At 48.4% G+C, this 15000-nt stretch overlaps 2 protein-coding genes across 8 annotated transcripts in view; one reads left to right on the top strand and one right to left on the bottom strand.

Annotated features, from left to right (window-relative positions):
* rgs19 (regulator of G protein signaling 19) overlaps positions 1-6428 on the top strand; it is a 15606-nt gene extending 9178 nt beyond the window's left edge. For 5 of the 7 annotated variants that reach the window (XM_030367166.1, XM_030367146.1, XM_030367176.1 and 2 more), the window contains 4 exons: positions 1-95; positions 442-534; positions 1432-1666; positions 3264-6428. The exon at positions 1-95 is cut by the window's left edge. In XM_030367166.1, coding sequence (XP_030223026.1) covers positions 1-95; positions 442-534; positions 1432-1666; positions 3264-3452 — 612 coding nt within the window. In that variant the 3' untranslated portion in view covers positions 3453-6428. The remainder of the gene's footprint in view (positions 96-441; positions 535-1431; positions 1667-3263) is intronic. The other 2 variants (XM_030367185.1, XM_030367155.1) reach the window with 1 other exon arrangement.
* A 1694-nt stretch (positions 6429-8122) lies between these two features.
* tcea2 (transcription elongation factor A (SII), 2) overlaps positions 8123-15000 on the bottom strand; it is a 7390-nt gene continuing 512 nt past the window's right edge. Inside the window, exons 2-10 of the mRNA XM_030366978.1 lie at positions 14254-14316; positions 13227-13332; positions 13026-13116; positions 12603-12748; positions 11408-11464; positions 10846-11000; positions 10352-10498; positions 9701-9772; positions 8123-9071 (exon numbers count right to left, since the gene is read on the bottom strand). Of these exons, the coding sequence (XP_030222838.1) occupies positions 9063-9071; positions 9701-9772; positions 10352-10498; positions 10846-11000; positions 11408-11464; positions 12603-12748; positions 13026-13116; positions 13227-13332; positions 14254-14316 (846 nt within the window). The 3' untranslated portion in view covers positions 8123-9062. The remainder of the gene's footprint in view (positions 9072-9700; positions 9773-10351; positions 10499-10845; positions 11001-11407; positions 11465-12602; positions 12749-13025; positions 13117-13226; positions 13333-14253; positions 14317-15000) is intronic.

Below are 15000 nucleotides of genomic sequence, written 5' to 3'. Positions count from 1 at the left end.
GGCACGGTGGGCGGGAGGGAAGCCGCCACTACCCACAATCCTCAGCGGCCAAGTGCCTGCTGCTTCTGCTGGTGCTGCTGTTGTAGCTGCTCCTGGTACGACACACACACACACACACACACACACACACACACACACACACACACACACACACACACACACACACACACACATTACACACACACACAGACACAACCACACATGCAACATTTGCACATCCATGGGGCAGGTTCCTGTTGACTAACACAGTCCAGCCAGCGGGTGTGTGTGCGTGCGTGCACGTGCCTGTGAATGTGTGTGTGTAAGTGCATATGTCTGTGTGTGTGTGTGTGTGTAAATGTGTGTGTGTAAATGCGCGTGTGTGTGTGTTTGTGTGTGTGTGTTTCTATGTGTGTGTGTGTGTGCGTGTGCTCCTGTCTGAAAGCCCTTTCACCATGTCAGTGTCGCCATCAGGAATGAAGAGGAGAGGAGGAGGAGGAGGAGGAGGAAATCTCAGGAAACAAAGATGGACACCCTACCCAGCTGTGAAGATTGGTGAGCACCTTATCTTAGCTTTGTTTTTTTTAGCCTAGCCTGGTGTGACTTAACTTGGCTTAGCTTAGCCTATTGGAGCTACGCCTAGCCTCGCTTAGTTTAGTTTACCTTAGCATAGAATGGCTTTGTCTACTACTAGCTCAGCTTAGCTTAGCCTAGCCTAGTGTAGAGGCTACTTTATACAGAAGGGGTCTCGGGCCCCAGAATGCATCTCTGTGTCTGTAGGACCCAACCACTCTCGGACACTAAAGAACCACCAGTTCTGCGGGTTCTCAAACTCATAGTTTAGGAACACATTTACATTTAGGGCATTTAGCAGACGCTTTTATCCAAAGCAACTTACAAAAAGTAATTTTTTTAGTATATTGTCGGTACAGTAGGGATGTTCATAGAACCAAGTGCCCAGCACTAACAATCGCTAGGGTAACCCATACAACAAAGATATCTAGGATAAGATGCTACACAATGCTAAGTACAATTTTAAATGCCAGTAGGTACAACATACAATAAATGTGTAGGAGGGGTGGGAGGGGGTGGGGGGGGAGGCTACGCAGTGTCCAGGTGAACTCTGAACTAGTGATTCTTGAGCTTCTTGCGGGATCTGGTGAGGGACTCTGCGGTCATGACATCGACAAGGAGCTTGTTCCAACACTGCTCTCACTGTTTCTCCTCCTCCTCCTCCTCCTCGTCCTCCTCCCCCTCCTCCTCCTCCTCCCCCTCCCCCTCCTCCTCCTCCTCCTCCTCCTTCTTCTCCTCCTCCTCCTCCTCCTCCTCCTCATCCTCCTCCTCCTTCTCCTTCCCCTCCTCCTTCTCCTCATCCTCCTTCTCCTCGTCCTCTTCCTCCTTCTCCTCCTCCTCCTCCTCGTCCTCGTCCTCGTCCTCCTCCTCCTCCTCCAGCCTCCAGCCGTCTGAGGAGGAGGTCCGTCTCTGGGCCCGCTCCTTCGACAAGCTGATGAGAAACCCCGCAGGACGGAACGTGTTCCGCGAGTTCCTCCGAACCGAGTACAGCGAGGAGAACATGATGTTCTGGCTGGCCTGTGAGGACCTGAAGGAGGAGGACAATCGGAGCAGGGTGGAGGCGAAGGCTCTCTCCATCTACGAAGACTACGTCTCCATCCTCTCTCCCAAAGAGGTACGGTCTCCCCTCCGCTCGGCTCTCTCCTCCTGCTTCAACTCCTCTCATCTCTTCTCCCCTCCTATCACCTCCTCTCACTGCCTAAAACCTCCTCCTCTCACCTCCTCCTCTCCTCCTCCGATTCACTACTTCTAGTATTTAGTCATTCAGTAGAAACTTTTATCCAAAGCAACTTACAGTGAATTTGGTTACCCTGTAATGTGTTAGCGGGTTAGCCTGCACTTTGCTGGCAGGTTAGCCTGTACTGTGCTAGCGGGTTAGCCTGTACTGTGCTAGCGGGTTAGCCTGTACTGTGCTAGCGGGTTAGCCTGTACTGTGTTAGCGGGTTAGCCTGTACTGTGTTAGCGGGTTAGCCTGCACTGGGTCAGCGGGTTAGCCTGCCCTGTGTTAGAGGGTTAGCCTGCCCTGTGTTAGCGGGTTATCCTGCCCTGTGTTAGCAGGTTAGCCTGCCCTGTGTTAGCAGGTTAGCCTGCCGTGTCAGCGGGTTAGCCTGCCTTGTGTTAGGGGGTTAGCCTGCCCTGTGTTAGCGGGTTAGCCTGCCCTGTGTTAGAGGGTTAGCCTGCCCTGTGTTAGCGGGTTAGCCTGCCCTGTGTTAGCAGGTTAGCCTGCCCTGTGTTAGCAGGTTAGCCTGCCGTGTCAGCGGGTTAGCCTGTACTGTGTTAGCGGGTAAGCATGTACTGTGTTAGCGGGTAAGCCTGCCGTGTGTCAGCGGGTTAGCCTTTACTGTGTTAGCGTGTTAGCCTTCACTGTGTTAGCGGGTTAGCCTGCACCGTGTTAGCCTGCACCGTGTTAGCGGGTTAGCCTGTACTGGGAGATAGTCTGTATGCTCTTTGTTTTTGTGTTTTTTCCCCGCGCCTGGAAAGAGGAGGCTGGTTGGATTCTTCATTTATTCTGTTTAATGTATCTGTGTGTTTGTGTATGTGATCGTGTGTGTGTGTGTGTGTGTGTGTGTGTGTGTGTGTGTGTGTGTGTGTGTGTGTGTGTGTGTGTATTCAGTGTGTGTTAGTGTGTGTGTGTACAGTGTGACCAAAGGAAAGCTATAAATGGTTATTTTCTATCCCCTTCTGGCAGTACAAACTATTCACAACACACACACACACACACACACACACACACACACACACACACACACACACACATACACACGCACACACACACACACAGTTGTGTCTCCATCTGTGTATAAAGACGACGGAATACAGAGGAGAGGCACATATCTATAAATAACCAGCCTGCTGGATTAACCACAGGAGCCTTATTGTGTGTGTGTGTCTGTGTGTGTGAGTGTGTGTCTGACAGTGTGTGTCGGACTCTGTGTGTGTGTGCGTGTGTTTGTGTGTGTGTGTGGGGGGGGGGGGGGGGGGTGGGTTAGTGTGAGTTTTTGTGTTTCTATGTGTGTGTGTGAGAGTTTGTGTGTTTCTGAGTGTGTGTGTTTGTGTCTGACTGCGTGTTTGACTGTGTGTGTGACGGTTTGTCGGTCGTTCTTTCCCACTATAATCTCCCCAAAAACCACCCAATAAGGTCGGTGACCTTTGACCCTCGCCCTCTGCCGCCCTCTGCCGCCCTCTGCCCCCCCCCCCCCCCCCCCCACCAGGTGAGCCTCGACTCGCGGGTGCGGGAGGTCATCAACAAGAAGATGCAGGAGCCCACGGCGCTGACCTTCGACGACGCCCAGCTGCAGATCTACACCCTGATGCACCGAGACTCCTACCCCCGCTTCCTGTCCTCCTCCATCTACAGCGCCCTGATCAACGGCGGCTCCCGCTCCTCCTCAGAGTGCTAGAGCTCCGCCTGCTCCTCCAGCTCCCCCTCCCCCTCCTCCTCCTCTCTTTACCCGTCCCAACCATGCCCCTGTCCCCTCCTCCCTCTCCTCCCCCTCCTCTCTTTACCCGTCCCAACCATGCTCCTGTCACCTCCTGCTCCTCCTCCTCCTCCTCCCTCTCCTCCCCCTCCACTCTTTACTTGTCCATGTTCCTGTCTCGCTTTCTCCTCCCGCTCCTCCTCAGAGTGCTAGAGATCCGCTTGCTCCTCCAGCTCCTCCAGCTCCTCCTCCTCCCCCCTCCTCCCTCTCCTCCCCCTCCTCTCTTTACCCGTCCCAACCATGCTCCTGTCACCTCCTGGACCTCCTCCCCCCTTCTGTCTCCTTCCTCTCCTCCTCTCTGCTCCTCCCCCTCCTCTCGCCACCCATCCTAACCACGTTCCTGTATCCTCCTTTCGTCCGTCTCTCTGTTCCGTCCCTCTGTTAAAGTGGAGGAGCTAGAAACAGCCATTTTGTGGTACATTTTGGGAGAATTCAGCCCCTTTACCCACATTTCCTGGAGGAGGAGGGACTCATGGGAGATGGAGTTCTAACAGCGTCCTCCAGTAGCATGCCTCATGACTCAACTATCGCCTCCACACCTCAACAGCCAAGGAGATTATTATTTTTCCAGTCAATCAAAGCTGGACCTGAACCCTCGCTCCACCCAGAACTGTCTGACCGACTCCTAAACCAACCCCACCTCCAGACCCCAACCCCACCTCTAAACCCCACCTCCAAACCCCAGCAACACTCCGAAACCAACCCCAACCCCCACCTCCAAACTCAACCCACACTCCTAAACCAACTACACCTCTGAGCCCATCCACTCCAAAACCAACCCCCACCTCCAAACCCCAGTCCACACTCCAAAACCAACCCCATCTCCAAACCCCAGCCCAACCAGAAGCATGTTCCTCTCCTGCAGGGCGACCAGACCTGAGGACGCTGAAGGAGGAAACCACCCAGCGCCGAGATTCACTTCCTCTCATGTGTGCGACGGACATTTTGTTGAGTTGTTTACAGTTTGAAACCCGGAGGGACACTGGACGAGACCAGCAGGTCAACAGATAGGGATCTGTCCCGGGGACGTCCCCAAGGCCAGGCCAGACCCAGGGCCCGACCCAGACCACTTCCACACCAATTCAGGACTAAAGTTCAACGTAGGCGGCCATTTCGGGTTGTTCTTGGTGTATGAGCGCAGTGTGTGTTGACCTCTGTTCTCCCTTCATCTACCTTCACCCCCCCCCCCCCCCCCCCCCCCCCCCCCCCACTCTAGCCAACACTTGGTTGGTTATGACGGCAAACTTAAGTTCCTGCTTTTTTAGTAAGAACCGTGCACTTCCAAAATCACTCCCCTCTCCGTCTAGCTCTCTCTCCCTCCTCCTCTCTTTCTCTCTTTCCCCCCCTCCACCATCCAAAGCAGCTGAGAGAACGGACACAAAGACAGAATCACAGACAGAAGTTCGGTTTCTAAGCGATGAGCGAGAAGGTCATCCGATATTTTTTTTCTTCGGACCAGTTCCTGCAGAAGAAGAATCGACAAAAACAATCGTAAAAACATTGTTTTGAACATGTGACCGCCCCACCCAACCCTCGATGCAATGCAAGACACACTGCAATAAAACCACTGGATATGTACACACACACACACACACACACCACACACAACAACTCACACAAACACACACACAACAACTCACACACACACACACACACACACACACACACACACACACACACACACACACACACACACAACACACACACACAGAGTGACACATCCTTGTGAGGACCTGTGTTGTTGTTGTTGTTGTGGACGGTTAGCCTCTAGCTGTTATGAGACACAACGGCTGACTAAAACAAAACGTCTTCATTACCCTCCCCTCCAAGCTAATGTTAGCATCTAGTGTTATGAAGAGCGCAGTCCAAAAAGGTTAGGTTAGCATTTGGAGTTATGAAGAGCACGGTCAAACAAGCTAGCGTTAGCATCTAGGGTTATGAAGAGCGCAGTCCAACAAGCTAACATTAGCATCTAGAGATGAAGAGCGCAATCCAACAAGCTAATGTTAGCATTTGGAATTATGAAGGGCGCCCTCCAACGAGCTAACATTAGCATTTGGAGTTATGAAGAGCACGGTCCAACAGGCTAACTTTAGCATCTAGAACTATGAAGAGCGTGGTCCAACAAGCTAACGTTAATCTAAAGCTATGATGAGTGCGGTCCAACAAGCTAATGTTAGCATCTAGAGCTATGACGAGCTTGGTCCAACAAGCTTACGTTAGCCTCTAGAGTTATGGTCCAACAAGCTAACGTTAGCATCTAGAATGAAGAGCGACAAGCCAATTAATCGTTAACTTCATCACCAGTCATTCAGATCATTTAAATCGATTCCTCTCATGTCAAAGAACACTTTGATTTGTTGTGAAGGACAGAAAATGAAACTCTTTCAAAATGTCTGCCAAACTCTGCCATCACTAAGAGGGTCTCACCTGGTCTGGATGAGTGACAGGTCTCTGAGCCAATGAAACGGGCTCATCACCCCTCAGAGCCCACCCCAGAGAACCCACTTCACCGTCCTCACTGGGAACACACACACACACACACACACACCAGGCCGGCCTTCTGGGGACCGTTGCTGTTGCTGCTGACCTCTGCGACCTCTCACCTCCGACCTCACCACTGTCTTGCTCGTGATTGGCCGTCGGCTCCCTGGCTGAGCAGCGGTTGGTCGATTCAGGGAGGTGGGCGGGAGGGAACCCCAGGTTCAAAAAGAGAAGAAACTATGGAGCTACATGATATAGTATGTATAGATCTATAGAGTACAGAAGAGAGAGGATGTTACACCCAGACAAGCGGAGAAAACATCTATCTTAGTATTGTTCATGTTATTTATTTTGTATTTGGTTCAAACTGTGATTTTAATTGTACATATATAAACAGAAACGCAGGAAACATCCCACCTGAATCCGTCTGTTTTATTTCCTCCTTATTATTCCTTTATCCAACCATCTAGAGGCCATCTTAGTGGGAGTAGAACCCACAACCAGGCTGAGGTAGTGCCTTGCTCTATAGACACAGGGTTAACCAGGGAACTTAACCTATAACTGGCAGGGTTAACAAGCCACAGGTTTAACCAGCATCCCCTTTTACTATACTAGTATAACATAATAGTATACAAGTATAATATAGTGCTAGTATAATACAGTAATTTACTAGTATAAAATAGTAGTACACTAGTATAATAATGTGGTACAGAAGTACAATATAGTAGTAAACTAGAATAACATAGAACACTAGTATAATATAGTAGTACACTAGAATAATATAGAACACTAGTATAATATAGTACTAGTACAATATTATAATATAGTAGTACACTAGAATAATATCGAACACTAGTATAATATAGTAGTACACTAGAATAATATCGAACACTAGTATAATATAGTAGTACACTAGAATAATATAGGACACTAGTATAATATAGTACTGGTACAATATTATAATATAGCAGTACACTAGAATAATATAGAACACCAGTATAATATAGTAGTACACTAGTATAATAATGTGGTACAGTAGCACACTAGTATAATATAGTAGTACACTAGTATAATATAGAACACTAGTACAATTTAGTAGTACACTAGTATAATATAGTGATACACTAGAGTGAGGAAGTGTGAGAAGACTGGTAAGTGTGTAGTTTAAGACACACACACACACACCTGGAACAAACTTTACCACTGAATAAACTGCTGACCTTCCTGAGTCTAGAAGATAATCTGCTAAACAAACAGGTGTGTGTGTGCAACCTGATCTCTTATTGTGGAGGGACTTCTGTTATGTTTCACACACGTTCTCATGGTCACACACATCAACCTGAAAACACACACACAGTACAGTCTAGAGGACCAGTCTACCACACACACACACACACATACACTACCGTCTAGAGTACACACACACACACACGCACACACAGTGGTCTAGAGTACCAGTCTACTCTACAAATTTGTGCACCTGTATCACCTCACCCTCCTCTGTGCTAATCTACTCTCTAATCTCCTAACCTCCTTCATCGCTTTCCCCTGGTTAGAGCTCCCCCCTCCACTCTCCCCTAAACCCCCCTCCTCATGACTCTTTCACCCTTTCTCCAACTCTCAGGATCTCCCTCTGCATCTCTCTCCCTTTCCCCTCTCTCTCCCCCTACCTCTCCGTTTCTCCCTCCCTTTCCCTCGGTCTCACCACCTCTCTTGTTTTCACAACAAACACGGTTCTAGTGATGCTTTCCCAGACCGAAAGTAGAACGCTAGCGTGTTCCTCCCCCGTGATCAGGGTTCCCAGAGACAGAGCCGTGTTCAGGACGCCCTCTCCGCCGCGTCCGTGAGCCCCAGCGGAGCTGGACCTCGTGGCCCGACAGACGCTCAGTGTTCTGTGCCACGGGACGCAGATAAGCAGGGTATTTTAAGAGCTTTTCTTAGAAAACGCTCAACAAAAATGGAATCTTAGATAAGATAAGAACGTGGCTCAAGACGGGGGGGTGTGTGTGTGTGTGTGTGTGTGTGTGTTGTGTGTGTGTGTGTGTGTGTGTGTGTGTCAGACAGGAAGTGACACTCGACAGGTAAAAGGAAGCACAAAGACATCAAGATTTTCTTTCCATCTATTTTTAATCAAAGACGCAAGGCGAATGCTTTAAATACAAAATAAATATCTTCCACAGCACCGTAACTCAAAAGGAACTCCAAAACCAAATGAAACGCATGAAAGACTTTAGTTCGCTCCTCTCAGGCCTGAGGCGTTCTCTATCGTCCGCGCTGGGGGTCCGTCCCTCGGGGGGGGGGGGGGGGGGGGGGCAAGAACTGAAACCAGATGAACTGTAGTAACAAACCTCAGACCAAAACGAAAAGAGGAACAGAACCGGCTCTCTGGAGAGAACTGTCTCTCTGCAGACACATCGGCTCTCTAGAGATAACGGACTTTCAAGAGACAGCAGAGAACAGTCAAATTTGCCAAATCCTATCGTCGTTAAAAAAATGTAAAAACGGAAAAGTAGAATTGTTTGGGATTTACCTTATTTGAGTGCAATGTGGAAACGGATATCTGAATTATTATTTATAAGTCTACTAAGAGACACTACGAGAGGCGTTATTAACCCCGCCCACATCCTTATTTCTAAATCTTCCACGGCCAATCAGAAGCCTTGGCATAAACAAATAGTTTTGGATGAAAAAACATTTAATTACTAACTACGTCTGTTCTGATTGGTCGGCGGTCACGGGACTGAGCCAGGGACGTTAGAATGTTTGGTATCGCCATGGTAACATGCTTTCCGATCCAGATTGGTGACGCCATGAGATTTCCATGCGCGTGAATGCCCTTCAAAGAAGATTTCTACTGTTAGTTTAGTGTCGACGCTAAAACCAGAACCAAAACCACAGGAAGTGGAAGTGATGTCACAGGAAGCGGATGAGTCGATGTGGTTAATATGCTGTGGTCCGATATATTACGGCCTTGTTATGGATCAAACGTACGATACAAAAAGGAAAAACTAAATGTACAATCCAGGTCTCATCCGGAAAAAACGTTCTTCAGCAGAACTGGAGGAGAAGAGCAGACATGAGACATGAGGTTAGAGATAAGAGAGGCGGGACATGAGATTAGAGATGAGCGGACACAGCCGTGACAGACTGCTGACACCGCCCGACCAAACACAGCCCACCTCGATGAGTCATGTAGAAACACACACGCTGGGCCGCGACATCACAACACGCTACACACACACGCGACCTTGACCAGGCGTGCACCGTAAATACAGGTAGCTCTCTCCATCTCCATCTATCTTGTGTGTCTGTGTGCGAGTGCGCGCGTGTTGATATCCACAATCGTTAGGATCGTTTCCAAGTTCAGTTGTCACGGAGACGGCGGTGCAAACACACACAGGCCTGCACAAGCCTCCAGGCATGGCATTGTGTTAAACCATGTGTAAATAAAGTTGACTTGACTAGAGGTCAAGGCTCTGGAGGCTGTGTGCTGCCCCCCGGTGGTCACGAAGGCAGTACTGCCCGGCTGGATACATTAGACAATGACTCGCACTAACATAGAACATGAGGATAGAGACTTAGGTTTCCTTCTACAATAGCAGAGCTACAGAAAATCTCTGTGGTAAAAACCCATGTTATGATGTTTATTCAATTTTTTACGTTTTCCTGAGCGTAGGGTTACTCACCTTCCACCGGTTTCCACAGCCGTTGCACAACACAAAGGTGGTCATGGGTTCATCAGCGCTGCGCGTCTGGACCTGCAAACACACACACACACACACACACACACACACACACACACACACACAACACACACACACACACACACACACACACACACACACACACACACACACACACACACACACACACACACACAGTTATGTCCGGTTTGAAGCAAGCTAAATGGCACCATACTACTTGGCCTCTGCGTAACAACAACAGGATTCTAGTTCCGTTTTGCGTCGCAAACATCAGGCCTGACATCAATCAGTGTGTAGGAACAGTTGTTAACCTAAGTATCTTTGAGTAGGAAAATGTATTTAACTAAGCACCTTTGTGTAGGAACAGATATAAACTTCAGTACCTTTGTGTGGGAACAGTTCTTTATTTAAGCACCTTTGGGTAGGAACAGTTCTTAACCCAAGTACCTTTGTGTAGGAACAGTTCTTAACTTCAGTAAATTTGTGTAGGAACAGTTCCTAACGCAAGTATCTTTGTGTAGGAGACGTTAAATTAAAAACCTTTGTGTAGGAACATTTCTTAACCTAAATACCTGTGTGTAGGAACAGATATTAACTTAAATACCTGTGTGTAGGAACAGTTGTGAAACGTACCTGTGAGTAGGAGCAGTTCTTCCCGCGACACTTGCCGCACTTGAACATGTCCGTCTCCGTGCCGCCCGTCTTGGACAACTGGTGTTCTCTGATGGCCTCTTTCGTCAGACTGTCGCGCACCATCTTCAGCTCCTTACTTGCCATCTCCTGACAAACAGACAGACAAGCATACGTTTAATAATATTTAACACATGAAATCTTGTACTGCAATCAAAACAGGAAATGTGGGTGAGAGGAGAAGGGGGGGGGGGCAATGTAATGGATTCTAGGTTATACTAGGGAAAACTTAATCAGAGGAGGAAATATGTAACTTCTAGAATGATTGGACAGACAGACAGACGGACAGACGGGAGGGAACTAGAGGGAAAATGGTGTCTTCTATAATGATTAGCCAGACAGACGGATAGATAGAGGCCGCTAGGTCGGACACAGAGAGAGAGACAGAGACAGAGAGAGTCAGTCCCCCAGGACAGCCAGTAGTCCGCCAGTCCCACCTCCGCCCTCATGGTGGCAATCTGCTGGGGGGAGATGTTTCCACACAGGACGTTCCTCCGGAGGTCCGGGTTCTTCTGGTCCTTGAGGTTGGAGATGCGGCTGCGCAGGCGGCTCTTGTACTTCATGTCCGTGGAGCGGAACTCCTGGTACACCAGTGGGGCGGAGTCAAGGAGCGCACACACTAACACACACCTGGATTTCATCCCTAGTAAGACCATCCCAGAGAAGGATGACCCCTACCTGCTCCTTAAGCTCAGGTGTCCCATATAAAATGTCTTCAGGTCCCTGTGGTTAAGCGCGCTGGCTAATTGACAATGATACGGAACGCACGTCCGCAACGGAACATTCACAGTCATCAAATCTGGTCTCAGATTAACATGAACTTTCGTCATGAACTTTTCCTGTTCCAGATAAATTGTTCCTCTATGTCGACGAAAAACAGAGGTAGGAGGGAGTTCAGACTGCTGTTCGGGACGACTTCCTGTTCTGAGACCAGTGAACCCGCCCACCCATCAGCACAGGACGGAGGCAGGGGAGGGAAGAGCGCTAAAAAGAGGATATGATCTTCAATCTGAGCTGCTAGATGTTTGCAGTCCACACCGATGTTCTTGTGGTCGTCTGAAAAAGAGAAGGTTCCTCGTCAGTATACTGCTGGACTGAACCATACAGTGCTGTGTTCCAGTATCCATACTATCCCTACTTGATATACTTAGTTTGAATATGTAGGGTGTTCCAATTAAGATCGAGGCGAAAATAAGGGTACTGAAAGAACCTGGATGGTGTACTCTAAACGGGCAAACCGTGACGTGTGGATCGATGTACACCTTTCGTACTCAACGGCAGCCAACTTAGCCTACGTAGCGGAAGAGGGCGGAGCCAGGCTGAGCCAACGTCGGCGCATTTTTCCACATTAACATCTACCGAGAGCTAGCTCCATGCAAGGCTATGCGATAGCTCCGTGCTAAGCTGTGTGATAGCTCCATGCTAATGGTGCGATCCATTTGTATGGTACACCGGTACGACCGACCTGCTCTAGCGAGAATGTGACGTAATTTCCTGGCTTGCAGCACTTAAGAGCGTTCTCGTTTCTCATAAGCTATGAGAAAGTTGTTAGTTACATTAGCCTCTTAGGCAAAACAATTCGAAAACAAACTACACAACTTTACAGGTATTGAACGCACAGCAAGGCCATGCAATGCATGAATTGGTGACCAGAATAAAGTAGCAATGTAATAAAGTGAGTAAGAGCATTTAAAATCTATATTGAAATTACCAACGTGGAAGACGAAGAAAATAATTCTCTTTACGGGTGCTGCCATTTTTGTGTCGAGTCGGACGGTCAGCTTCAATGAACTCGGCCTACTCTCAGAACTACGAGTGGGAAGGTTTATACTACGACCAAAAGGGGACGTGCCTCCGTAAAAATGCTGCAAGAAAGCTGGGAGATTTACATCTTACAACTCGTATGGGTGGGCGTACCATACAAATGGATCGTACCATTAGCTCTGCGATAGCTCCATGCTTAGCTTCATGCCAAGCTGTGCGCTAGCCTCTTCCTCAGATATGCACTTGATTTTTGCTAAGATATGTGCTGGCTTCAAGCTAAGCCAAGTGCTGGCTTCAAGCTAAGCCAAGTGCTGGCTTCAAGCTAAGCCATGTGCTGGCTTCAAGCTAAGCTCTGCGATGGCTCCCTGTTTAGCTATTGATCTAATTCCATGCTAAGCGCCGTGCTACGTGCTACACGCTAGCTCCTCACCGTCCGTCTCAAGGGCAGCCACCAGCATCTCGCGGCACTTGGTCCTGACGGTGTCCGTGGTGACGGGGGCAGGGGGGAAGGAGGTGACCCTCGGGGGGCCGGTGGGGCTGGTGGGGGTCGGGGGAAGATCCTCCGAGGACTTTGAGCTGTGGAGGCGAGGTAACAGGGGTCAGGGGGTCACTGGAGGCGCAATGCATTCTGGATAATGTAGGAGGGGAACGTTTTAACTTCATTAGTCGGAGCCATATCAACCTCAGAGAGAGACAGAGAGAAGGAGAGACAGCCAGCCAGACAGATCGACAGTCAACCTCAGAGAGACAGTCAGTCAGAGCCACATCAACCTCAAGAGCCACAGAGAGAGACAGAGAGAAGGAGAGACAGCCAGACAGATCGACAGTCAACCTCAGAGAGAAAGTCACCTACCTCCTCTCTGCGGATCCAGACTCCTTGGAGGAAGATGACCTCATAGCAGATGCCTCCTTCTTCTTTTCCTCCACCTTCCCATCAGCACCGTCTGATACACACACCCAGGGAAGTTAGAGGGAGGTGTGTGTGTGTGTGTGTGTGTGTGTGTGTGTGTGTGTGTGTGTGTGTGTGTGTGTGTGTGTGTGTGTGTGTGTTTACCCAGGAGTTTCTTCCAGGACTTGATGAGGGTCTTAGCGAGGGTCTGGACCTCCTCATCCGAGCTCTGCTTCCTCACCGCGTTCACACACATCCCCACCCTGGTTGACTATACACACACACATTAAAAACACGTTACATACGACACACATTTACATTACACACATCCCCAACCTGGTGGACTATACACACACATTAAACATACACTACATATAACTAACATTTACACTACACACACCCCCACCCTGGTTGGCTATGCACACATACACACTACATATTACCCACACATTATACACACCCCCACCGCTGGTGGACTACACACATATTGCACTCACTACGTACACACACACACACACACACACACACACACACACACACAACACACACACACACACACACAACACACACACACACACACACACACACACCACACACACACACACACACACACACACACACACCACCTACCTTATGGACTACACAAACATTACACACACACACTACACACATTACGCACTTAACCTCCCACCTGCATTAGAGATAATATAGTCAGGGACATTAGACGATAGAGAGACAGAACTACAAGCACAGAACTACAACATGTGTGTATACCTACAAGCACAGAACTACAACATGTGTTTGTACCTACAAGCACAGAACTACAACATGTGTTTGTACCTACAGGACACAGAACTACAACAGGTGTTTATACCTGCAGAACAAAGAACTACAACAGGGGTTTACACCTGCAGAACAAAGCACTACAACAGGTGTTTATACCTGCAGAACAAAGAACTACAACAGGGGTTTATACCAGCAGAACAAAGAACTACAACAGGTGTTTATACCTGCAGAACAAAGAACTACAACATGTGTTTATACCTGTAGAACAAAGAACTGCAACAGGTGTTTATACCTACAGAACACAGAACTAGAACCTAAGATGGAGGTTTCTACCTATGCAGAACCTAAGATGGAGGTTTCTACCTGTGGATAAGCGAAGATGGAGGCCTACAGCAGCTGTCTTTACCTGCAGTGTCTCCAGAGACATGTCAATGGTCTTCAGTTCCTTCAGGAGGTCTGCTGCCCCTTCCTGCAAACACACAATAACCTGTGATCAATCAGCTCCACCAGACCTAGAGCTATAGATATAGACACACAGATGAAGAGATATCTATTGTAATCAATAACCTCCACCAGACCTAGAGCTAAAGGATATATATAGACAAACAGATTGATACTTATCTAGACATAGATCGAGAACAATTCATAACAAAGACATCATCAGTGAAACAGAGGGGACATTTTTTCCTAATTATTTTCCATAATCGGTATATTTGAGTGTTTTTGTAGCTATAAACCAATATCGTCCACATCTTGCATGCCCCCCTTGCCACATTTGAGTAGCCTCCTCCATAATAAACCTTTCCAGATGTATTCGGGGCTAAGCGTCATCTCGATCTAATCAATAGATCCTTGCTGCATGTCCAGGTGAACTCGATTTAATTGAATAAACCTGTTGGCAAATCACCGTACGGCCCTCTAAAGGGTTCTCACCCCTCCCAAAACAACGATAAACAATGCTAACACCGTACAATACAACAAACAACACAATGTGTTATTACGATGGCAAACCAAACGTATCCTAACTAAATCCACAATGGAGTTCAGGGAAACTACACTAACGCAACGAACAGCGGGTTTCTAGAAATATCCTCGACTGAGAGAAGATGCCGGACTTTAGCGATTCAGGTCTACCAATCCACAATATCCGGTC

This window comes from Gadus morhua, chromosome 1 (assembly GCF_902167405.1).
Source record: "Gadus morhua chromosome 1, gadMor3.0, whole genome shotgun sequence".
Taxonomy (NCBI): Eukaryota; Metazoa; Chordata; class Actinopteri; order Gadiformes; family Gadidae; genus Gadus; species Gadus morhua.
The sequence above is the reverse complement of the archived record's forward strand: the minus strand, read 5'-3'. Positions and strand labels throughout refer to the sequence as shown.